Source organism: Amphiura filiformis, chromosome 3 (genome assembly GCF_039555335.1).
Source record: "Amphiura filiformis chromosome 3, Afil_fr2py, whole genome shotgun sequence".
In the NCBI taxonomy this organism is placed as follows: domain Eukaryota; kingdom Metazoa; phylum Echinodermata; class Ophiuroidea; order Amphilepidida; family Amphiuridae; genus Amphiura; species Amphiura filiformis.
In genome coordinates, this window is record NC_092630.1 from 47,824,747 (window position 1) to 47,852,196 (window position 27,450).

The following is a 27,450-nucleotide window of genomic DNA, read 5'->3' on the forward strand; positions in this document are numbered from 1 at the left end:
AACACTGACCATTTATACAACTGATCAAATTTGAAAGTAAATTTCATTCTAATGAACTTTCTTCGTGAAGGTGAAGTTTCATTTTTGCGTCATTTAACATAAGGTGAGACTTGTATTATATTTCGAAAAAATAGGAAAATAACTGGCAACACTGTATAAACATTTCCCCAAGCATAAGTGTAAATTTTTCATAAGACCAAATATGTATCATTTCAACATGGTGAAGTTGATGTTTCTCTCTTCACATATTTTTTAAGGAATGCATGCCATGGTATTTTGGTATTTTTAAAACTTGTAAAAAGTTGAAAATATCCACATCTCGCTATTTAACCCTAATTATGGCAACACCCATGTGGTTTGAAGCAACACTGACCATTTATACAACTGATCAAATTTAATATGAAAGTAAATTTCTTTCTAATAAACTTTAATTTTCAACTTAAGGTGAGACTATAGTGCTGAATTTTGAAAAAATAGTTAAATATCTGGCAACACTGTATAAACAGATGTTTTCCCCCAAGCTCAAATGTAAATTTTTCATAAGACCAATGTATCATCTCAACATGATGAGGTTGATGTTTCATTTTCACATCTTTATTTTAGGAATGCATGCCATTGTATTTTGGTATTTTTAAGACTGAAAAATAGCTGAAAAAGCTGAAAAATATTCACATCTTACAATTAAACCCCGATTTTGGCAACACCCATGTGGTTTGGAACAACACTGACATAATAACTGATCAAATTTGATATGAAATTAACTTTCTTTCTAAAAAATGTTCCTTGAAAGGGTGAAGTTTCATTTTCACATCATTTAACTTAAGGTGAGACTTGTGCTGAATTTCGAAAAAATAGGAAAATGTCTGGCAACACTGTATAAACAGATATTTTTTCCCCAAGCTCAAATGTAAATTTTTCATAAGACCAATGTATCATCTCAACATGCTGTGGTCGATGTTGAAATCAGAACACTACCATATGGTTTATGAGCTATATAAAGTTGGTATATTTTCATACTTTGAAAAAATTGAAAAACACCCCTATTTCAAATAAATGGTATAACCCACCCTGACATCTGGTGATTATTTTTATACTTTCAATGCGGCATCTAAGGTTTGACCTATTCATACCTTATAAAGAAAACAGTATATATATATTGTGTATATTAGTAAGACTGGCTTCAAAACTTGACAATTTGACTGCTGAAAAATGCAAAAATTGTGAAAATAGGCCTAAAATGGAAATTTGGCTGTTACCATGGCAACGGGGATATTTTTCCCAAATTTATTTCATGTGTGTTTGTTTCAGGTCAAGGTCCATCAAATATCAAAGTTTAAAGGAAATCCATTTTTTGACCGTGGCAAACATTTTATAAAAATTCTCCAAAATAACAGATAATGCCTCTTAAGCATTGCAAAGATTTGTGCATGCAGCACTTGGCACATATTTTTTGGCACAACCCACACACTTTGAATCAATACACCAACTATGGAAGATTCCTAAAAGTTAATAACAGTGGATTACAGCATTGGAATAAGTTGTAAAAGTACTGATGATGCACAGTTGTAAAGTCACTTATCTACACTTGCACTTGTGAAATACATGAGCCTATGCTGTGGCGCTCTGGCATCTTTGGTGTGCTAAAAATGACAGTGACTACTATATAGATCTACTATCTAAACTCTTACCGGTTCAAAAATGGCATAATCTTGTGAGAAGCTCTCTCCTGGCACCACCCCAGCTCCTCCAACAAGTCCAGCTGCTAAGTTGTCCACAATGCTACCATAGAGATTGGGTGTTACTAGCACATCAAACTGGTAAGGATTAGAAGCCAGTTGCATACAACAGTTGTCTACGATGATTGCATCAAACTGGATTTTAGGATATAGTTGGGACACCTGCTGACAGCTCTCAAGAAATAGACCATCTCCAAGTTTCCTGAGTGAGAGAATAAAAAACAGCAAAGTTCATCTAGTGACTGGCTCATAAATCTTGGTAGTCTTAAATGAAATGCACCTTGAAAATACAACAATGACTTGAATTATGTTAATTTTAATGCAGAACAGCCATAGGAAAGAATGTGACATGCATTGTTCTACTCATACTGATATCATACTTTGGTCATAACATTTTGTACTAAATTTACAAGAGTAGAAGAAAGTGATGTAACATATTGAATAAACGGAGTTAATCCCCATTCCCCTATTCATCTTTGAAACCAGTCCCTTAGTAATACCTAACATTGATTGGTGATGACAAGGAAGGAATCGCTTTAGGCTTAGTCCCCAAGAAAGCACCTTTTTTTTTGTAGTAGGTCCAAAGTTGAAGAAAATAAGATTTTAAGAATGAACAGGTTTCTTATAAGATGTTGCAATTACTTTACCACCTACCAAGTACCATTGGGAAGATCAATTTAGTTTTCAAAGGCAAAGCATCATCATTTTTTTAGTTATTGGCTATACCTTTTTATTAAATGAAATCAAAAACTCACATGATATTTGCTTTATGAACAGCTGTGACACGTTTCCTTCCATGTTTTGTAGCATAGTCAAACGCAAACTTAGCAATGCGTTCCGATTTGACTCTGGTGATGATTTTCAGACATTCAACTACCCCAGGTACACTCTGTAATATGAAAGATGAAACTTGACATATCAAATACAATGTAACCTTAAAATGCTTCATTTTTACTCTGTTTGAGTCGACTGTCCTGGATAACCCAAGAAAACCTCTTGCGAAGCTCATTTCTATTGGGGTCCATTACCGCAACCAGAACCAGGGATGGTCCCTTCTCTTTGTGAACATCTCGGTTACTTTAACGTGCACAGGGAAGACTCTTCAATACACTTGACCAACAGCTTCCAAACCACCACATGTCGCACATACACTACCTAAACCTGCATGTGCTAAGCAATGTATAGGGGGTGAGAAGAAATTCTACAATTAGGCCTATATTCAGTAACTGAACATAATTGCAGGATTCACGACCTTGCAAGAATATTTCGAGAGAGGGAAGAGAATTCTCACCTAAGGAAAGCCCAAGGCTTGAATCAAGTGATAGTGCAGCGCCTTAGACCACTTGGCAATCTAACACTTCTTTACACTGCTTTGCATTAAACAGTCTTTTTTTTGCTCACACAATCATGAGTATTCACTTAAAGCGCTGGCATATTCAAGCACACATATAAAGATGCCGCATGGATGTGTGCATGGGACAGCTCCCTACACATGTTCCCGTTACCAATTTGCCCAAAAGTAAAAATACTATAATTACCTCATGTTCTAATGCACTATATTCGCCTTCAGTTTGCTCTCTGATCACAACAAAGTCCAAGTTACTGTGTCTAGTCTCAATGCCTGCAATACTTCTGCATCTTACTACATTGGCAAACACATCCAGTTCTCTCCTGCATGAAAACATTACAAATGATGTTACAGAATGCTGTAATGGAAGTAAATTTGATAAGATTTGTAATTATTTGCACTGATTCATTTGAAGGTGGATGGGCTGTTATGATTTCTACCTTATATGGAGGCCAAACACCAAACAATCCGATTCCAAGGTTCGAGTAAATTGCTCCAGTGGTTTGGATATTTAAAAAAAAATCATATATAGTGCCATAGGCATAAGCTAAGCACACTTTATAGGAATTTGCTGACCACTGTGGTCCAAGACACGCCATATAAACCATTTAGCAACAATCAGGGACTTGCCGCTAAGTAGCGCACACCCTATATAAACCAAAATAAACCATCGCAGCCAGGGTCAGCCCTCTTGAGGTCTTGTATGGGTAAGTTAGTTCCTTGCCAAAGGAAATTTCAATTTAGCTCATTTATTCCACAGGAATATGCAGAGACTGTACCGGGACTCGAACTCACACTGCAACACACCAGTGCTCAGGAGCCTTACCAACTGAGCTTACATGACAACTATTTAGCTGTCTAATAGTCCTATTAGAAGCAAAAATATGTATCAGAATGGCCCAGTGTGTACCTACTTCTAAATCATCATCTCCACTACTCACCTGAGCTTCATATTGAGTGTTTTGAGTTCCCCACCACTCCCTGTAGGTGTGTGTATGGTGCCTTTAAGAGCAACATGATTTCTCTTGAATGAGTCAATCACATCGTCAATTGTAGCACTCTGCCCAACTTGCACTTCACTGTGTCATAACAAAAAACATGGAATGAAGATTACACATTTATTTATTCACCCCATTTAGCCAGGGTTACCTGCACATGGTGCTGCTGTTGTTATTGTTATTTCCAACAGCCTGGTGCTGTACTCTGATACCTGTATGATGATCTAAAGATTTTCCAACTGTCGCTCGCTGCACTCGCTGTTCGAGAGGCGTCATGGTTTGAGAACGGGGCTAGTTCTAGCAACAGCCTGCTACACATGTTTTTCAAATCCCCTCCCAACAGATGTATATCAAGAATGGGCAACATTTCTGAAGAATAAAGCCCAAGATAATTATCCTTTTTATGTTGCAGGTGATGGAATGATGATCATAACAAAATAATTTATGTTAACCACAGAATTAGAGATATACAGGCATGGAGCAAAAAATTGGGGATATTCGGTTTCCCTCAGATTGATGATGGGCGCATTTGAGAGACGCACATATGCGACTTGCGCGCAATACCAAGACAATAATGATGAGACGCAGAATTGTTTTTGTTCGTCTCCGCGCACCATCAGCAAGGACCCGAATACCCCCAGTTTCTCCCCATAGCTGATGGTGCGATTGTATGTGGCGTTATAGGGAGTCACAGTTCTCCTTTTCTAATTCTGTGATGTTAGGTACCTTTCTTTGTAACATATTATTTGCATCATTGCCAATTGTGTGACAAAAAAATTATCCCACAAGAATGTACCCAGAAAGAGCTTCGTAAGTATCTTTAAAACATTTGACAATTGGTGATTGATCGCTTACTCTAGTATACAATAATAGATCCGCAATCTTACCTTAGGAAGATTTCTTCAAATTCAACTGGTACTCCAGCACTACGGAACACTTCCTTAACTGAATTCATCAGCTCTGGCCCTACACCATCACCCGGTATCAGTGTCACTGTCTTCACAGCATCGGCTTTGGGAGATGGCTGCTGGTAGAAAGATACAAAAAAAAGCTCATGGTTAAGAAAAGAAAACAAGAAAAATTCTCCTACATGTGTATACATTTAATGTGCAAGGCTAAAGTCACATATTTGCTAAGCCCCTAATTTGAATATTTCAATTCAGGGAAGAATTTTGATAGAATATGGGATGCAACCCCAATAGTTCTGGATCAAGTTCTTACTTAAGGGCGGAGTTAGGGGAGACATTTCCACCTAAGCCCAATGAGATTTTTGATATTTATAAACAGTATTTAAACACTAAGATGTATTCTTTCACTTGAAATTGATAAAATAAAATGTCTTGATATTTCCCTCACTCTATGTCTCTTAAAGGAGTATTTCGTGATCCTAGCATCCTCTATTTATGTCATTTTTCATTAGATATCCACTAAAAAAACCTATTCCCAAAATTTCAGTTGATTCCGATTTTGCGTTCATGAGTTATGCATGATTATGTGTATCACACTGCTCCATAGACAATGCGTTGTAATTTCGTTCTGATGCACCAGAACGAAATTCAAATTTCACGATATCTTTGCTGAACGAATTAATCTGCAAGAAATATTTTGTACATAAACATTATGTAGCCAGAGGTTTCCAGTGATGTAAAAATCTCAACTTTTTTTGAGAAAAGTGGGGGGATGAGGCTGTGGATCACGAAATGCCCCTTTAACTGAAAAAAATTCTACGCCATTTCCAAACAAATTTTTCTTTGTTGTCACAAAAAATTTAGTATTAGGTTAGGATTGGGTGACCATCCCACACTGACCGGACCTTTTCCCCTGAACCTGACTGAACTGGATTATCTAACCCATAGCCACAGGCTCCAGTCAGGGACACTAATTTTGCAGTCCTGTTCAATAAAATCAGACCAGGTCCAGAGCATACCTTTCAGTGCTCGGTTATAACAAAACCAACCAATAAAAATGGTTAAACCAGAGAAACTTTTGTAGTCTAAAAGCAATGCTTCCACTGCAACTCTTCTACACTCTGCAATGACTGCATTTGTGAGTCAAATAGAAAATGAAATAACATCACATCTTGATCCTACTCAGAATCAATGAATGTTTTGATCTTACTGTTTATCCAACCTTGGAAATATTTGGGAATTAGAGTGAAAATGGAAACTATACATGGTTGGTTTGGGTCAGATATTTTATTCAAGTCCTTGACTCCTTTGTAATCTCAGTGAATATTATATAGCTGACTGGGATGGTCTGACTGTGGTAGGGTTTGACATGCTCATCTTTATACATGTAAAGTGTCTGCTAGAAAATCTCACCATGATTGCCTGTGCAGCAGCTGTAGTTGCTGAGAAATGCCTAACATACTGATGTCTCACTGGTACCTGGATTTAACAAGAAAGAACAAAGACTTACTTGAAGTTACTTCTTCATCAATGCAAAATACATTCTTATTCAGTGGGTGTGTCTTGTAAAGAATTCACATAATTTGAATGGTTTTTTGGTGTACGTATAATATCACACAATAGTGGATGGTGATATAAGATGCATGTGCCACAACGCAATGGCGGTACGATTGTTGATCCTCAATGATCGTGCGATAATGCGGTTCAGCGGCTTAGATGTTTGTGACGGTTTTGTTCATTTAAAACAATTTTTGTGGGAAAAAAACCAGTTTTACTTAAAAAAATACACTTCGTCGGTATTCACTACTCAAAATATTGGCCATTATGACACGATATTAGGCAAAAGACAAAATCGTATCTTTTTTTCTCTAACTGAGCTTGATTAAAAGCTAGATTTAAAATAAAATAATTCAGGGTCAGAATTTTGTTTCACAGTACGAGAATCAATCTTGATTCTTGCAGAATAAATTTGCGAGAATCAACTTTGATTCACGCAAATCTATTTACGAGAATCTTTGCAAGAATCGATTCTCGGATTCTCGCCGAAATTCTGACCCTCTAAATGGACAGTCAAAGATCTTCTGAATAGGTCATATATCACACTCATGTAATTATGAAAATAACTGATCAAGATGGGCTTGTGCTATTTGTGTGTAATACAGAAAATCTTTGATTGGTATTTTAATTTGGTTGTATAATGCCCCTGTCACTTGTATGATGCACCATATGACCCACACGAAAGGTGTATCATGGGTGGGTCATTTACCGTCAAATTGTTCATGAGGGTACAATCAAGGAACAACATAATAACAATTTACAACCTGTTTGACCTATCCATTATTCTTACATTGCTTAAACCTGTTTTCATATCATATCATGTGGTGAAAATGATTACAAATGTGTAACTTGTAATCATTTGAAGAGCAAAAATGTCTTCAATCCAACAGCTAAGTACAGATGTGAATGCACACTAAACCACAGCGACACATACATGTACACAGCATTCCTTGGAACTCCCGATCGCAGCCGGGAGTTTCAATTTATTAGAACTGCTACGGTTTAGACATGTCCTAAAGTTTGTTCGGCTTATAAGGCAAAAATTATTCGGCTTTTGTTACTATGTGCGTCAATAAAATCCCAACTCACGCTCACGTCAATTCACATACGCGTGCGCCAGTCACACATTACGCAATGCACAACTATCGTTAAGCACTTAGACTGCTGCCCTCATTCACCAACCTTCTGGATTGACGACTGAGAAACAGTGGCGTAGCTGCCGGGGCGGGGGGGGGGCAATTGCCCCTAGCAAAAATTGCCTGTTTGGGCCCCCGCCCCCTAGCGCTATTTGGGCCCCCTCCCCCTAGTGCAAGGAAACAAGAGGAAAAAGGAGAGAGAGAGGAAAAAGGGAGAGGAGGGGAAAAAATGGTACTATATAAATCAAAATGTGTTGCTTTTAGGGCGCTAGCGCCTATAATCCCTTTTTTTTTTTTTTGCTCTTCACTTTTTCAAACCACCGTGAAAAAAATGGGTCAACCTTTTCGGGCTGTTGAGGAAGGGGCGGCAACATTTTTGTTTGGTGGATTTCAGGGCCCCCGCCCCATACAGGCTTGCCCCCCTGGAAAAAAAATCCCAGCTACGCCACTGCTGAGAAAACTATGTGCAAAAAAGGTGGTGGACTTTTGCAACCAGATTCTGGTTCTTAACTTAATGAAGAAAAGAGATGCAGGAAGTCTTCATAGTGTTATTTTTAAGGATTATATCACAAAACTGAACATGTGCACTGCACATTGTGCAGGGACTGCCTTTTGAAGAGAGCCAGAGCAATCACTTTTTACTGCTCTCCTTGAATCTGATATAAGAGAGTGATTTTTAGCTCTCCTTTTACATTCTATTGTAAATACTCTAAACAGCTCTCCTTGAAGGCCTGTATTGAAGGCTCCAGAAGAGCTATTTAATGCTCCCTGCAAATTCCAAAAGACGGTCCCTGCATGTGAGTACTTTTATGTATAGCTAAAATAATAGTATCTCAATCATGAGAGCTCAATTGGCACGCAATGACAATCACACACGCTTTGGGTACCGCTGCATTTCCTGTGCGTGTACAATCGATCATGCTATCGTGTCATTCCACTAAACTTGCGACATTACGCAGTCCACGCATAACATTCATACTCTCATGATCGAGAAACTATCATTTTAGCTAGTGTCGGGCACTGTATAGTGCCGTACTATGCCCCGGTTCTGATATCTGCAATCAATCCTAGGTTCCAACTTCCAGGATCGTGCATATAAACTGTGCACGTAAAGCCTGTGCGTTGATACTCAACCATTTGAGGTAAGCACGTATATGGAAGGAAGGATGGAGGACAATTTCGACCTCCTCGTTTGTTTACAAACAGAGAGGTAGACAAAGGGCCTGTCAAAACTGTTCCGCTTGTCCAAATTACTTAAGCATGTTAAGTATCAAAAGGATGGTCCACAATAGTGCCGTACTATTACGCTGTCTTTCCTATTCGGCGAGGATGACAATTTTTACCTCCTCATCTGTTTACAAACAGAGAGGTAGACAAAAGACCGTTCTGCTTGACCAAACACTCAAGTATCAGAAGGATGGTCCACAATAGCATGATTCATGTAACATGAATAGGGATTAAAAAGCTGTCAAGTAGAACCATGTGCTTCTTTTGTCCAATTTGCCATCAAGATTTCATATGGAAACAGTTCAGACCCAGAACACGATCATGTCAGAAATTAATATTTTGTTCTGGGACTGATTATTCGGTCTAGGTCCACAATAGAGTGATTCACGCAACATAAAAAACTGTGAAGTAGGACCATGTGCTTCTTTCATGTCTTTGACTTTTGGTCCAATTTTGGCATCAACATTTCGAATGGAAACAGTTCAGACCCAAAACACGATCCCGGGACACGATCATGTCAGAAATTAATATTTTATTCTGGGTCTGATTATTCGGACTCATTGGACTAGCGGCACTGTAGCCCGAGGTACTCACACCTCCGTCACTACGATTTCCACTAGACGTTCGCCTTTCGTATCTCTTTCCTTGTTGGAAAGGTATAACGTTGAGGAGATAGGAACATGTACAGAAGATCCGGGACCTACTCTGCCATGTTTGGCTGAGTAACGGTACATGAACACGGTCTTTTGTGCCTATGTAAATTAGTCATTGTGTAAAGCTGTGTTTATACCCAGACTGAATCATTGTCGCTAACTACACAAGTTATGTGTGCAATTTTAGAGAACGTTGACCGACAGAGGGTGTCAATATAGGCCTACGTGTCGCTTTTGAAAAACAGCGAATCATGCGCATGCTCAGCAGGCAAATACGACGGCGATTTAGTACACTGACCATGCGTGCGATTCAGGTTTCTCCAAAAGCGATTGGAGTTATGTACGTCATCCACCAGTGGAGCTCCTGCGCCCCTCCGCAGAACTTCCGGTAGTGGGTGTTCTGCGCTCGGGGGCGCAGAACATCCACTATCGGAGTTGATGCGCCCGGGCGCAGTCCCTTATATGTAACGGTGGATCGTTGCTGCGCTCGGGCGCAGAACATCCACTGTCGGAGTTGCTGCGCTCGGAAGTAAAATAATAGATTTTCGTATTATAATAACGGTGGATCATTTCTGCGCTCGGGCGCAGAACATCCACTGTCGGAGTTCATGCGCCCGGGCGCAGTCCCTTATATGTAACGGTGGATCATTGCTGCGCTCGGGCCCAGAACATCCACTGTCGGAGTTGCTGCGCCCGGACGCAGTCCCCTATATGTAACGGTGGATCATTTTCTGCGCTCGGGCGCAGAACATCCACTGTCGGAGTTCATGCGCCCGGGCGCAGTCCCTTATATGTAACGGTGGATCATTGCTGCGCTCGGGCGCAGAACATCCACTGTTGGAGTAACTGCGCCGGGTGGAGAATATCATAGCGTTTTCGTATTAGGGATAACGGTGGATCATTTCTGCGCTCGGGGCGCAGAACATCCAATGTCGGAGTTGATGCGCTCGGAAGCAAAATAATACATTTTCTTATTAGGCCTATATTAATAAATATACATGCGTATAATAACTAGTATTAGGCCTATTATAACTCCAAATTGAAAGCAAAATAATACATTTTCTTATTGAAATTACGGCAGATCATTGCTGCGCTCGGGCGCAGAAAATCCACTGTCGGAGCTTCTGCGCTCGGAAGTCAAATAAATTATTTTCTTATTTTATTAATAAAATATAATTATGCATGCGTATAATAACTAAACTCCGAGAAGTTTATTGCTATTAGTATAACCGAATTGACAGCAAAATAATAGATTTTCTTATTATAATAACGGTGGATCATTGCTGCGCCCGGGGCGCAGAGAATCCACTGTCGGAGTTGATGCGCTCGGAAGCAAAATAATACATTTTCTTATCAGGCCTATATTAATAAATATGCATGCGTATAATAACTAGTATTAGGCCTTTTATAATAGGCATGTGTATAATAACTATAACTTCAAATTGACAGCAAAATAATGCATTTTCTTATTGAAATTACGGCGGATCATTGCTGCGCTGGCATGAAAATCCACTGTCGGAGCTTCTGCGCCGAAGTCAAATAAATTATTTTCTTATTTTATTAATAAAATACAATATGCATGCGTACAATAACTAATATTTTCTTATTATATTAATAAAAATAATCAAAATAATAGATTTTCTTATTATAATAACGGTGGATCATTGCTGCGCTTTCAAGGCGCAGAACATCCACTGTTGGAGTAACTGCGCCGGAAGCTTGAATACGTTTTAAGCGCAAAATAGGCTATATCGGCTTCAATATAAAACTATGAACCGGAGAAAGATATATTTCTACAATTCACAGCGTTGCCCGACTGTTAACAAGTATTGCCCGTTGACCAAGGTAAGCAAAATTTAGAGAATTTCTTTAACGGTTAATAAAATCATAATAGGTAAACTCCATTTAACTATTGTCATGATTTAATGTCTGTATAAATGGGTCTAAATAGGAGCAGTGGCGTAACCAGTGGGGGCCAGGGTGCAAGCTGCCCCGGACACAAAATAATAATTAGTATAATAATAATTACAAAGAATATAAGCAATTTTTTACAAGTTTCATTTCTTTCCTGTTTTCTTTCTTCTTCATTCTTTTTCTTCATCTTTTTTTCCGTTCACGTTTCCTTGTCGGTACTTTTCATGTAACCGCAAATGCCTCCGATAATTCCTATTTATTTATTAATTTATTTTATTATTAATTACAAAGAATATAAGCAATTTTTTACAAGTTTAATTTCTTTACTGTTTTCTTTCTTCTTCATTCTTTTTCTTCATCTTTTTTTCCCGTTCACGTTTCCTTGTCGGTACTTTTCATGTAACCGCAATTGCTATCTCAGATAATTCCTATTCAAATATAATTCTGATTGACACATGACCACTTGCTATTCGGCCTTTTTTAAGTAGGTGTATTAAATCCATCGGATTCCCAAACAAGCGGAGGGGGTCCAAAAATTAGCATAACCGAAGATCAATGTCAATTTTAATCCACGGCAAACAAAACATTCAGAACAATGTCAATGGGGATAATTATGCGGCGTTATTTTGTGGTTAATAGATAAAAGGAACCGATAAGGTCGCGACGAAAAAAAGAAACCCTGTTCTACGGGCGGACGGACCTTTCAAGTAGGGTCGGTCGGCCATTTTTTTTTTTTTTGGAAATAACCCAAAAATATCAACAAAATCTGTAAATAATTTGCAATTTGAGAAAATACAAAAAAAAAAAAGATTTTTTCCCAATTTGTTCAAAATCTGGGTCGGTCGGGCCCGTAGAACAGGGTTTTCTTTTTTCGTCAGCCTAAACGTGGTTTCATGTCGCCGGTATCTATATTAGCCTATACATTTATTCTATTTTGGAAATATTATGTGCTTGTTTAAGCATATAGTGGCAAGTTCACGTAAAAGCTGGCAACCAAATTATTTGGTTAATTATATTATATTAGACTCTAGACTTTTTTTTTTTTTTTTCTGAGCGCAGTTACTCCAAAAAAAAACAGTGGATGTTCTGCGCCCGAGCGCAGCAATGATCCACCGTTATTATAATAAGAAAATCTATTATTTTGCTGTCAGTTATTATACGCATGCATAATTATATTTTATTAATAAAATAAGAAAATAATTTATTTGACTTCCGGCGCAGAAGCTCCGACAGTGGATTTTCTGCGCCGAAGCGCAGCAATGATCCACCGTTACATATAAGGGACTGCGCCCGGGCGCATCAACTCCGACAGTGGATGTTCTGCGCCCGAGCGCAGAAATGATGAGCTATGTGAGACCCCGGATATCAAGAAAGGACGCCTTTTGTTTTGCGCATGCATAGTAGTGATTTCCGCCTTTGAGCATGCTCATTTCAGTGATATCTCGACTTTGCGCGTGTATGCGAATTTGAACGAATTCCCTAGTTTGCGCAGCCGAATTTCCGATTTTGAGCAGCGTCGCAAACTGGGAATTTCTTTGATATCGCGATGCTCAAACAGCCAATTTCCGAGTTTGAGCAGCCTGCGCAAACTAGGAATTTCCTTGAAATGAGCATGAACGTATGGAACCGTGGAACGAAGTCAACACGTAAAGCTAACTTGCATCATGATCACGGACGGTACAACTGTCAAAACGGAGGAAATTATTGCTCTGAAGATTTAATTTTGCTTTCTATCATCAGAATTGTATATTATTATTATTATTATTATTATTATTAGTGTTATTATTATTTATTATTATTATTATTATTATTATTATTATTATTATTATTAGTGTTATTATTATTATTATTATTATTATTATTGTTGTTGTTATTATTTTTATTCTTCTTCTTCTTATTATTATTATTATTATTATATTATTATTATTATTATTATTATTATTATTATTAGTGTTATTAATATTATTATAAATATACTGTGGTTTTATTATTGATATAAGCCGGACTATTTGTATTATAATAAAAGTCACATTGGAGAATTTAATTTGTTTATATTATTATTCTCTTTCTTCTGTTACTTATGTATTTATAATGTATCTTTTATCTATTTATAGGCTGTTTATTTATTTATTATCATAACATATTTGATCATTTATTGATTTATTATTATTTACTTAGTTGTTCATCTAACAAAATAAGTACCTTTTTGGGGAACTATATTGGTTATAATAATAAAATAATGATAAACAATACAGGAAAGGATATCATAACAATTGTCCACTTGACAAGGTGATTAGCGCAATGTCACGTTATATAATAGGAACAATAGCTGAATGGCTAGGATATTGAATTCTTTGGTATTAATCATTGACTGGGTGTTATTATTAATCAATGGAATCTGTATAATATATATAAAATCAATGGATTCTATAATTTAACCAGATTCTTATCATTGATAAAAAAAATTAAAATCAGCCACCTTTCTTTTGTATGAAAATGTTTAATAAATCATAGACAGTAACACGGTAACACCATGGCTGTCGAAAGATTTTTAAAAAGTTTAAAATGAAATCACATTTCTAAGCCCCTATATCACTAAACTTGAATGTTTAACATGTTTGAGTATATTGAGGGATAGTTCTTATAGTACTAAGAAGAAAAAAAAGGAAGGAAGGAAGAAAGAAACTTGCGGAATAAAAAAAAAAAAGATGGGTTTCCTGTCCATTCAGTCTTTCCGATATCCCGATTTTAGATGAAAAGAAAGGAAGAAAAACAAATGAAAGAAAGAAAATCAGTTCAAAACTGTTTAATATTATACAATAACTCATAACCTCCAAAAGCCCCCCCCCCCCACACACACACACACAAAATACGCGCATGCAAAATCCACTGGCGCAGGGCCACCGGACCGCCGCTAAATCTGTCCCTGCCTATACGGGTGAAACTGACAATTTAGTTATTATCAAATTTACATTCTAAAGTTATTATGTAGGCCTACAGGCGAATGCCATGTTGCATTCGTGACGTGAAAATACTATTATTCAACAAAGAATTAGGCCTGATTTATAAGCGCTTCTACCATGTTGACCGTGTCCAAACAGGGATTTCCCTTTTAATAATGGAGCACCGCGCAATGCCGTATGTAGAATAGGCCTATCCATTGGTATATATTCAAAATAACTGTCAGAATAGTTAGATTGTACCCTTTTTCATAAATAAGTACGTGATTAATATTATAATAAATATAGGTGTGGTGTTTGCTAAAAATTTGCAAAGAAAAAGCGACAATCAGGGGTTAGCGACCTTTAATTTATGCAAAATTTACCATTAATGGCCAAGTTGACCTTCCTGCTTTTACTTGCGGCTAATCACGGCGTATTATACAATTGTATGACTTACGAAATATGTTAATAGGCCCTTTAATCAACATCGCCATTGATTTGACAATGATTGACAGACGAGATACATATTAATTATACAGCATAATTATAAATCGTATGTGTCAATCATTTGCATAGGCCTATCGTGATTTGGGTTTTACTTTTTTTTATAGGCCTCATGAAAGAAATAAAGAAAGAACATTATTTATAAATGTTATTTTGAACTTGACAATCTTTTAAAAATTGTGATTTGACCATATAGGCCTAAATGATCATGATAATTATGTGCATTTTAAAAAGAAAAGAAAACAAATTTTCCAAATCTGGGTGTGTGAAATACTTCAAGTATAATTATATTGGGGATAAAGGGAAAAACAGAGTGCACCAAAGACGATAGAAACGCAGAAAGAAAAAGAAAGAAGAAAAGGGTTGTATATAAGTTGTTTTGGTGAGACGTTCATGTTTTGTGATATGACATTTACAGTGAGCTCTAAATACCGGTAGTTATCATATAGCATTATTATAAAGTCTCAAATTTATTTTCGACATTCTGCGCTTAAAAATACTTAAAAGTCCATTAATGATGTGGCCTAGATTATGTATGTGCGTGTTTAGTATTTGTTTGGCGGGTGTGGGGTGAGTGTACAACAGGGGCGTGCTGGTTAGTTTATGTGATGAGACGCTTTTGTGATGCTTTATATGGTGAGCTCAAAATGCATTTTTCCGCATTCTGCGCTCAACATCTATAATACCGCGTGTATGTTTGTAGGATTGGGTGGGTGTGTGGGGGTTGTGTAAGGCGGATGGGTGTGTATTTTGTATTGTAGTTTTGATATGATAAGCCTTGGAATTTGGTGGTAGGATATATGTAATGCTAGAAAGAACCATTTATAGACATGAAAAAGATTTTGCAAAGGCCAAAGAACCATTTTGGGGTTCTTGCAATTTCTCATAAAACACACACTATTCTCTTTTAGCTGTGCTGTAATACCCTTTTCTGATATAGTTTAAAAGGGAAATGATGTGCACGAAAAAGATTGAAATACAGAAATAGAAATCAAAGCACCTATATCACGTAAGTTATAAGTTTCAGATAGTTTCGATTTGGTAATGTTTTATACATGTTCAGGGTGCAAAACAAATCTTTCACAACCTTTCATGATGTTTTCACCCTGTAACATGTATTAAACATGATAAAACCCTAAGAAACTATACGTAACTTTTTTGTATACATGTTGAGGGGCCAAGTGGACTTACGGTCTTCTTGCGCTCAGGTCTTCACTTGGTGAAAGAATCAGAGGCTTTTAGCTTCTCACCAAATGACCCTATCATGCCAGCCTGATCGTGCAAACGATGAACTGGACCACTGGCTTCCAAATCTTGAGTGTTTGATATACCTAGATAGGGAAGACCTATTATGTGCGCGCGTGAACAGGAAAAATAACGAATTTTGGAGTTTAAAATAAAATCAAAACCGGCCCTATATCACTAAACACGTTATTGTCGATCAATTCGTAAACATAATTAAATGCTAAACAAGAAAGATTTCCTTGTCTATTCCGGTGATTTCAAACATTAAGTTGGCCGATTCCAATTGAAGCTTTGACATTGTTTAGATATTAAATAATGTCAAAAATCCGCATGAGGCAGTGTTGAAAAACGATCGTAGGCCTATATATGACTTCATCTCTTGACCCCGGGCTAATGACAGTTGCACACCATTATCACATTTAAGGAGAAAAAGAAAGATTGAAAGAAAGAGAAAGAGAAAAGAAAAAGAAATTTAAGAAAGAAAAACAGAAATTTAAGAAAGAAAGAAAAGAAATTTAAAAAATAATCAAAGACAGAAATTAAAGAAAAGAAAGAAATGAAGACCTTAATATGGAAAGAAACTTAAGAAAGAAGGACACTCGAGGAAAGAATTGGAGAATTTGAGCTTTTCACCAAATGACCCTGCATGTAATGTACTAGGCTATATAGGCCTAATAATATATCTAGCTGTAACCAATGACCGGGGAACTCATCACAGTATGAGGAGATGGTCCAGAACGCCGATGTAACCTTGTCAATCTTAATTATGTCATGGTCCTGAAAAACCCCAAAATAGTATGTTTTAGACCATGGTCTAAATATGCACAACTTTGTTCCAATATGTATGCTCCTTTAAGAAAGGACTCACAGGAAAGGATATACAATATAGACTTTTAGCATTTCAAAACTTTAAAAGAAGGACTCAAATCCTCTGAACATGCTGATGAAAGAGTCAGAGGATTTGAGCTTTTCACCAAATGACCCTATACTATACTACACTCCTCAAAAGATTAAAAAGATCAGATGAAAAATTATCAGCATTTTTGAAAACAAAGGATATGATGATAATATTATTGATAATTGTGCTTGATCTTTCAAAAGGCAAAGTAGCATCGGGCCTAAAAGTAGGCCCTATATATATACCGGTATATAAGACTCGTGATCATGACATGACACTCAGCTAAGCAAACTTGACTTTCATGTAGGCCCTACGTGCGTTTTCACACAAGCACGATCCAAATTATATGGTTATAATGATGCATCCTATCACACTAGCCTATACACAAATCGGATAATCCACTAAGTATTTTGAAATGAAATGCTCAAATAATATTAGTAATACAGATATCGATAATAACTTAAAAGCCTACATGACAAGGTATTAAAGTGAAATAACCCTTCTGGCTATTTTAGTCTGAATATGACATTATCTCTATATTTCACTATCCAACATTTTAAGCCTACCGGCTATTTCATCAAAAGACTCCACCATCAACCTGTAAACCTCGGCATGCATTATAGATGTAGGCATATAGGGAGTGGGAATATTTGTGTGTAGGCCCAATATACTGGTCCCGGGATAGGGCCTATATGATATATCAAAATGAATCGATGCACGCAAACGGTACTGTTTCTTGTTTTGTTTTTTAAAAAATTTGTTCTTAACAATTTGCCATTCAGTATAGTCTTTGAACGTCATCAGAGCTTTCAACATGATTAAAATATACTAATTTATTTATTTATAAAAACGACTGCAAAAAGAGACTAGGTCGATGCAAAGTAGGAAATTCCATGAATGCGCAGATGCTCAAAACATAGATTTCCCGAGTTTGAGCATGATGCATAAAAACATAGACATAGATTTCCCGAGTTTGAGCATGATGGGCAAACTCAGGAAATCCCAAAAGGACGCAGCTTTTAAGAGCTGCGCATATCAAGGAATTGCTGGGTTTGAGCAGCTTTGGGATGCGCAAACTCATGATATCACCATTTCCCGCATGCGCATTTTTCTGCGTAAACTCATGAAATACGGTATGTTACATACATGAAATGATCCACCAGTTTCTTCCTGCTAAGGACCCATTTCAAGTCAACTTGGGTTCAGACAGGCAATTTCTTTTTCCTTTAAGGGGTACTACACCCTGTGGTAAATTTTGACTATTTTTGCATTTTTCTCAAAAAATAATAACACACTGGTAAAAAAAAGTTATGTATATTATTGGGGCAAGGAATCCAATTATTACACTGAAATTTCAATGACTCAAGACAAGGGGTGTAGTAATTGGATTCCTTGCCCCTGTAATATACATTAAATTTGTTACCAGTGTGTTATTAGTTTTAAAAAAAAATGCAAAAATAGACACAAATTTATCGAGGGTGTAGTACCCCTTAATTTTTGTACTAAGGCCATAATTTTGTATGTAGGACTATATTCAATTGTGTTATAATTTTGTTTATATATAATGTATATTTGTTGTTTTTGAACGCACCGCTGGTTAGGCGTGTGCCACTGATACAAAAGCAGTGGCGTAACTCCTATGGGCTCTGGGGGCCGCGCCCCCGGGCACCCGGGCTAAGGGGGCACCCATCAGACCTGGATACCCTTTCGACACGATAATACTTTGTTGGAAACCTTAACCCACCATGCATAGAATTAGGCCTATACTTTTTATTTGGGTGCCCCCTTCAACACAAAATTTTCGCGCGCTTCGCGCGCATTGCATATAAATTCAGATTTGAAAGACCAAAACTCAACTTGATTATACCAAGTTTGTATGCACATTTTTGCGCGCCCACACCATGCATTTGGTATTGTGTATTCTTTCCTCTGGGCGCCACAACCCATAGCTACGTCACTACAGCTAGTGACGAATCCTCAAAAGTAAAGACATTGGAGAAGATGAAAACTTTTTTTTATTAACATGAAGTTCATTGAAACATGAAATAAATTTGATCTGAGAGACTATTTGTAAGTTATACAGTAGGTCTATAATGGCTTTCAATACCAAAATTGATTAGCTCTGCTCTGTATCATGCACACATAGTCCAACGAGTAGGGCCCGACCTGTTTTTTTCTTAGTTGGCAACTATATACTCAAGACTCTGATAGCTCAAGAAAGATTATTAACTATTAGAAAATAGGTCCTACACCAGTGGCGTAGCGACCGGAGGGGGCAGAAGGGGGAACGTGCCTGGGCGCCACCTTTAGGGGCGCCAAATAACCAATTCAGTGTCGATTCTGCCCCCTCCAGCGATGAAAGTCAAATTTTTAAAAGCGCTTGCGAGCATTTCAGCACAAAATCATTTGAAAGATCAATTTAAGACCGATATTCAACTTCATTATGACCAAAATTAATGCTTGATTGGCCATATTTGTGCAAATTTTCACTCCAGCCAAGACTTGTTTCAAGGATTGGGAGGGTGCCATTATGTATCCTTAGCCCTGGACGGGCGGCACAACCCCTAGCTACGCCACTGTCCTATATACACGATTATGCACACCCTTGGTCATGGGCACCCAATCTACTTTCGCCCCGGGCACCCTGGCCCAAAGTTACGCCACTGTACAAAAGTGTATGTTCCAATGAATAAATAAAATAAATATACTAATAGCAATAAACTTCTCGGAGTTAAGTTATTATACGCATGCATATTATATTTTATTAACATAATAAGAAAATAGCGCTTGTGATTTCCTTGATTCGTCTATATATAAGGCCTTGGTGTAGCCTAGATGCGGCGACATGAAACCACGCTTATCGGTTCCTTTAATATCTAACCACAAAATGACGGCGCATAATTATCCTCTGCCGTGGATTTAAAATTGACATTGATCTTCGCTTATGCTAATTACACCTACTTATCTGTTGACTAACAAAGGCCGAATTGCAAATGGTCATGTGTCAATCAGAATTATATTTGAATAGGAATTATCTGAAATAGCATTTGCGGTTACATGAAAAGTACCGACAAGGAAACGTGAACGGCAAAAAAAGGAAAGAAAAAAAAAAGACAAAAGAAGAAAAGAATGTATATAGATGAAAGAAAACAGAAAATAAATGTAAAATGAGAAAAAAAAAAACCAAAGCAAAACTAAAAAACATATTATATTATATTAGACTCTAGACTCTTTTTTTTTTTACTTCCGAAAGCAGTTACTCCAACAGTGGATGTTCTGCGCCCGAGCGCAGCAATGATCCACCGTTACATATAAGGGACTGCGCCCGGGCGATCAACTCCGACAGTGGATGTTCTGCGCCCGAGCGCAGCAATGATCCACCGTTATTATAATAAGAAAATCTATTATTTTGATTATTTTTGATTAATATAATAAGAAAATATTAGTTATTATACGCATGCATATTGTATTTTATTAATAAAATAAGAAAACAATTTATTTGACTTCCGAGCGCAGAAGCTCCGACAGTGGATTTTCTGCGCCCGAGCGCAGCAATGTTCCGCCGTAATTTCAATAAGAAAATGCATTATTTTGCTGTCAATTTGGAGTTATAGTTATTATAATAGGCCTAATACTAGTTATTATACGCATGGATATTTATTAATATATAGGCCTAATAAGAAAATCTATTATTTTACTTCCGAGCGCAATTACTCCGACAGTGGATGTTCTGCGCCTCGAGCGCAGCAATGATCCACCGTTACATATAAGGGACTGCGCCCGGGCGCATCAACTCCGACAGTGGATGTTCTGCGCCCGAGCGCAGCAATGATCCACCGTTATTATAATAAGAAAATCTATTATTTTGATTATTTTTTATTAATATAATAAGAAAATATTAGTTATTATACGCATGCATATTGTATTTTATTAATAAAATAAGAAAACAATTTATTTGACTTCCGACAGCAGAAGCTCCGACAGTGGATTTTCTGCGCCCGAGCGCAGCAATGATCCGCCTTAATTTCAATAAGAAAATGCATTATTTTGCTGTCAATTTGGAGTTATAGTTATTATAATAGGCCGGTAATACTAGTTATTATACGCATGGATATTTATTAATACTAGCGGGACACCCGCGCTTTGCGCGGGTCCCCGCTAGATGAGTAAATATGAGCGTTCACTCAAACAGGAGGAATTACTGAACAGGTTGACTCATTGAAAAGGTAAATTTTATTTTTCTAGACCTGTCCCTTCTTGTATTTGCTTTTTAGCTTCTTTCTTTCTTTTCAGTTTCTTCTAAACGGGCCTATTTTGTCCACCACTCACTTTAAAAAAAAAAAAGATTTGCTGCTTAGCTTGTAATTTTCCGTTTCCATCTTATTTATTTATTTATTCAACCCCGTTCCCACTATTTTTTTTTTTAATCTGCCCTTTCTTACATTTCCCTTATATTAGATTTTTTTAATTTGCTGCTTAGCTTGTGATTTTCCGTTTTCATCATGTTCATGCATGTTATTATTTATTTAACCCCATTCCCATTATTTTGTTCTTTCTTCCTTCATTATTTTGCTTCCTTCCTTCCTCCGTACCCTTACGATATTTATAGTCTTCGTATGCCTAATCCCGTACCATAAACCATAAACCCGTATTATGCGAAACCGTGCGTGCTTGGCGTCAAGTGGCGTGTCGCCGACTCGCTTCGACGGCGCGGTTTATGCTAGACATGTGGACGCGTTGGATAGCATAGGCTGTAAAAAACTGCTATATATTTGCCCGAAAAACTCACTTTTTTACTGATTTTGAGGCCAATTCTTGGCCGTTTTCAACCAAATAAATTCTAAACACGTCCCCGTATATACCTTGATCTCCCGTATGAATTTGGCGACATTTGGATCCAAACTGACGGAGCTTTTCCGTTCACAAACCCACAACATTCCCCTATTTATAGTAAGATAGGCCTAATAAGAAAATCTATTATTTTACTTCCGAGCGCAGTTACTCCGACAGTGGATGTTCTGCGCCCCCCCGAGCGCAGAAATGATCCACCGTTACATATAAGGGACTGCGCCCGGGCGCACCAACCCCGATAGTGGATCGTCTGCGCCGAGCGCAGAAATGATCCACCATTATTATAATAAGAAAATATATTATTTGCTGTCAATTCGGTTATACTAATAGCAATAAACTTCTCGGAGTTTAGTTATTATACGCATGCATATTATTTTTTATTAATATAAAAAGAAAATATTAGTTATTATACGCATGCATATTGTATAGGCCTAATAAGAAAATGTATTATTTTGCTTCCGAGGGCATCAACTCCGACAGTGGATGTTCTGCGCCCGAGCGCAGCAATGATCCACCGTTATTCATGTTATTATAATACTGAAAATATATTATTTTACTTCCGAAAGCGCAGTAACTCCGACAGTGGATGTTCTGCGCCTCGAGCGCAACAATGATCCACCGTTACATATAAGGGACTGCGCCCGGGCGCATGAACTCCGACAGTGGATGTTCTGCGCCCGAGCGCAGACTGATGATCCACCGTTATTATAATACGAAAATATATTATTTTACTTCCGAGCGCAGTAACTCCGACAGTGGATGTTCTGCGCCGAGCGCAGCAATGATCCACCGTTATTATAATACGAAAATCTATTATTTTGCTTCGAAGCGCAGCAACTCCGACAGTGGATTCTCTGCGCCCCCGAGCGCAGAACATCCACTACCGGAAGTTCTGCGGAGGGGCGCAGGAGCTCCACTGGTGGATGACGTACATACATGGCGATTGAGTATAAATGCATCTTTAGAAATGACCGGCGATTGTGTGTTCTCAAGTGGGTTTTATCATGTTAATTAGTGACCTTGATCAAGCATTGAAATGCTGTCATTTTTTGTACTGGATCGTTCAAGCATCTCCAACAAATTTTTCAATGTAAGTGCCTCTGGCCCTAGTAGAAGTAAAAACGGATACTATGGTAGCCAGGCTCACATCAAACACTATAGGTGGCGCTATTCGTCCATAGGGAAGTGGAATGTGCCTGTACGGTCCAAAAATGGCTTTACTGTGGTGCTCAATGGAAAAAATTACTAAAATTAATTTTGAAAACCAAAACCTAAGTGATGTTGACTTATGTTGGTACTGGCATAATAATGGATTCATAAGCTATCACATAGTGCAATCTATGTTCCACCAAGTGGACGCTCGTTAAAGCGCAAAAGCAATTTGTGTGCAAATCAAGACCATCCAAAACAGCTTTCTTACAGTAAAGAATAGGAGGTCATCTGGGGTCACATACAGTAGTGTACATTGTACATGTGCCTGCTGTCACAATTTCACACACAAAATTTTGGACAATTTGGTGACACTATTTTTCTCTGTAACTTCAAAAGTATATGCACTAGAAACATGATTGACCCCTTATTGTTTAGGTAATTTGATTCTCTTTCAAATGAAAGAACTTTCAGCTAAAAATATTGAACTTCAAAATTTTATGAACATACCTAACTATGGCCAGAGTTCTAGGGCTAATTTCCACTGTCCTGAAGGAACAGGGCCATGATGCATGGATGTTTCGGGCTAGCGGCACTGTAGTCCGAATAATCAGACCCAGAACAAAATATTAATTTCTGACATGATCGTGTACTGGGTCTGAACTGTTTCCATATGAAATCTTGACGGCAAATTGGACAATAGAAGCACATGCATGCATGGTTCTACGTGACAGCTTTTTAATCCCTATTCAGGTTACGTGAATCACGCTATTGTGGACCATCCTTCTGATACTTGAGTGTTTGGACAAGCGGAACGGTTTTTTGTTTACCTCTCTGTTTGTAAACAAACCAGGAGGTCGAAATCGTCCTCTTTCGCCGAATACGAAAGTCAGCGTAATACTAATAGTACGGCACTGGCGGCACTGTACCTTTTTTTAGTTTTTATTGGCTATCAACGACCATTATTTAACCCAATGTAATCTTAATGACCAACTTAATTTTAAAACTCAGTAAACAGTAAATCACTTCATGAACAAAATATGTCAATATCACGTTCTTTTCACTGTTTTATCCGGAGTTTTAACATTACCTTTGACGCCAAACGACAAATTCTTCCCACTATGGAGGTCGCCATTTTAAAAACGTTTCCAGAAAATAGTTCCTATTCTTAAACTCAGATCTTTAATTATCTTCCTATAAATGTATATTTATCATATAGAATCTTTTGTAAAAACACATCAGTTTTCGCAATTTGTCTCTATTACATGTACTTTGATTAACTTTGTGAAGGAAAAAAACACGTTTGGCCACATTTATAATTACTTCAGCTAAAAACACTGTTATAGTAGAGCAGGAAATGGTAACATTTTATCAGAATGGTGCATATTTAGCTAAAATCTTAAAAATTAGCATGGTGCTGAGAAACAATCTTTGAAGTTGAAGCAGTGGCATAGCGTGGGTCATCACACTGACCATGATCTGGGTCTGATTGGGGGGCACAAGCCGTTTTTCGGCAATTTTCCTATGGGATTTTTAAAAATTTCAGATCATACGGGCACGTGCCCCACCCCCGTGCCCCTATGACGCCAAACCACTGCTTAAAGTGAATGTTCCTCTTACCATAAACATGTCCAAAAACAATACTTCTTACTTGATTAAGGGAAGGGGTATGAACGTTTGGACAGTATTTATTGTGGGACATTAGAGCACATCAGACATATCGAATTGCATTCTGAATACGAAGAATGGCCTTCTGATATCAAATAATTTTGATTTTTGAAATTCGCAATGTAATACACATTTTATGGCAAATCATTAAAATTGATATTTTGATATTTAACAGTACTCGAAGTAAACTTTACAAATCTGATGATTTCTACCTAAAGTGTATGTAGGTGGGATGAAAAGCCGACGATCAATTGAAAATGTTGACCTTTCGTATTGAAGATATGGATTTTTTTTCCAAAACACAAAAAAAATTAGGTCTTTTTGGGGAAAAATCCATATCTTCAATATGAAAGGTCAAAATTTTCAATTGATCGTCGGCTTTTCCTCCGAGTTACATACACTCTAAGACTATATCATTAAATTTATAAAATTTACTTCGAGGACTGTTATATCTCCAAAATGTGAAAAATGTCAAATTTTAATAATTTGTCATAAAATTTGTATTATATCGTGAATTTCATAAAATGACTATTATTTGATATCAGAAAGACATTCTTCGTATTCAGAATGCAATTCGATAGGTCTGATGTGCTCTCATGTCCCACAAAAAATGCTGTCGAAACGCTCAAAACGCTCATTCCAGTTCCCTTAAGTGATCATATTAACTCTAAACATACTTTAATATAAGCAATAGAATATTTATAAAACTGATATGAACATGAAATGAATTTTAACAAATTTGTATTTAAAAAAATCAGAATGATCGAGAAACTTGTTTGGTGCAATTTGAAAAGTTGCAAATTGAAACAGATTGAAGCAAATTACATAGCCTAACATGTTCACCTGATTAGCCAGTGGCTCTCAGCGACAGCGTATATGCCATCGATCGATTCATATTGCAATGCCAGACAAATCCAAGCTTAGATTAAAAATTCTTAATAATAGATTAAAATTGAACTAATCTAAACTAGATAACCATTATTTAATCTTATAAAATTCAAACCATAAGATTGACTTTTTAATCTTAGCATGGATCAATCTTAGATCAAAAGACTAACTCAAATTATGATTAAATTCAATCTAATTTATTTGAGTTTTAAAGGAGTATTTCGTGATCCTAGCATCCTCTATTTATGTCATTTTTCATTAGATATCCACGAAAAAACCTATTCCCAAAATTTCAGTTGATTCCGATTTTCCGTTCGCGAGTTATGCATGATTATGTGTATTACGCTGCTCCATAGACAATGCGTTGTAATTTCGTTCTGGTGCACCAGAACGTAATTCAAATTTCACGAGTATCTTTGCTAAACGAATTAATCTGCAAGAAATATTTTGTACATAAACATTATGTAGCCAGAGGTTTCCAGTGATATAAAAATCTCAACTTTTTTTGAGAAAAGTGGGGGATGAGGCTGTGGATCACGAAATGCCCTTTAATCTATATTAAAAAAATGGTAAAGTAATTCAGGATTAGCTAATTTTTAGTCTATTAGATTAAGAATTTTTTAATAATGTTGGATAAGTCCCTCATCTCATCGCAAAATTTTTTAAATCTTAGATCAAAAGACTAACTCAAATTATGATTAAATTCAATCTAATTTATTTGAGTTTTAATTTTTAAATTTTTAAATTTTTAAATTTTTGATTAAAATCTCATGGATTTCCATCTATTAGATATAAAAATTGTAATCTAATTCAGATTAGCTCATTTGTTATTAAATCTATTTTTAATCTAAGCTAGGATTGGTCTCTCATGATCGCAATCGAAAAGATATTTTTTTTAAATCTTAGCAATGTAGAGAGTACCATGCAGGCAGTACTACTGTATAATAGTGGAGCTGCAGCTTAAGGGCTGGGGTATGAACGTTTGGACAGTATTTATTTTGGGACATTAGAGCACATCAGACATATCGAATTGCATTCTGAATATGAAGAATGTCATTCTGATATCAAATAATTTTGATTTTTGAAATTCGCAATTTAATACACATTTTATGGCAAATCATTAAAATTGATATTTAACAGTACTTGAAGTAAACTTTATAAATCTGATGATTTATACTTAAAGTGTATGTAGGTGGGATGAAAAGCCGACGATCAATTGAAAATTTTGACCTTTCGTATTGAAGATATGGATTTTTTCACCAAAACACCAAAAAAAATTAGGTCTTTTTTTTTTTTTTTTTCATATCTTCAATATTAAAGGTCAAAATTTTCAATTGACCGTCGGCTTTTCCTCCCTGCTACGTACACTTTAAGAATATATCATTAGATTTATATAATTTACTCGAGGACTGTTATAATTATATCAAAAATTTGAAAAATATCAAATTTTTATAATTTGTCATAAAATTTGTATTATATTGTGATTTAAAAAAATGAAAATTGATATCAGAAAGACATGCTTCGTATTCAGAATGCAATTCGATAGGTCTGAGGTGCTCTCATGTCCCACAAAAAATACTGTCGAAACGCAATAAACGCTCATTTTGGATCCCTTAATGCTAATTTTATTGGCAACATCCCAAAATTGAAAGACATTTTGCATTTAATTGAGCATTTATAGGTTTACTTTGTTTAATCATCATGACCATAAGAACAACTTGGGATATTTTTTTTACATAATTTAAGTACTTTTCTGTTTTGATCTCTGCACAAACTTACTTTACCCACTTTAACTTTAGCACATTGTGCATAATCGGCTCATTGCTGC

At 36.7% G+C, this 27,450-nt stretch overlaps 1 protein-coding gene across 2 annotated transcripts in view; it reads right to left on the bottom strand.

The window, feature by feature from the left end:
- The window catches only part of LOC140148638 (isocitrate dehydrogenase [NAD] subunit beta, mitochondrial-like), a 32,356-nt gene extending 8,061 nt beyond the window's left edge, over positions 1-24,295 (bottom strand). The window contains exons 1-7 of one of the 2 annotated variants that reach the window (XM_072170666.1): positions 24,157-24,295; positions 6,404-6,469; positions 4,970-5,106; positions 4,026-4,163; positions 3,275-3,407; positions 2,492-2,625; positions 1,689-1,938 (exon numbers count right to left, since the gene is read on the bottom strand). In XM_072170666.1, the coding sequence (XP_072026767.1) occupies positions 1,689-1,938; positions 2,492-2,625; positions 3,275-3,407; positions 4,026-4,163; positions 4,970-5,106; positions 6,404-6,469; positions 24,157-24,201 (903 nt within the window). In that variant the 5' untranslated portion in view covers positions 24,202-24,295. Of the gene's footprint in view, positions 1-1,688; positions 1,939-2,491; positions 2,626-3,274; positions 3,408-4,025; positions 4,164-4,969; positions 5,110-6,403; positions 6,470-24,156 lie in introns of both variants that reach the window. The other variant, XM_072170665.1, reaches the window with a different exon arrangement.
- Positions 24,296-27,450: the final 3,155 nt, after the last annotated feature.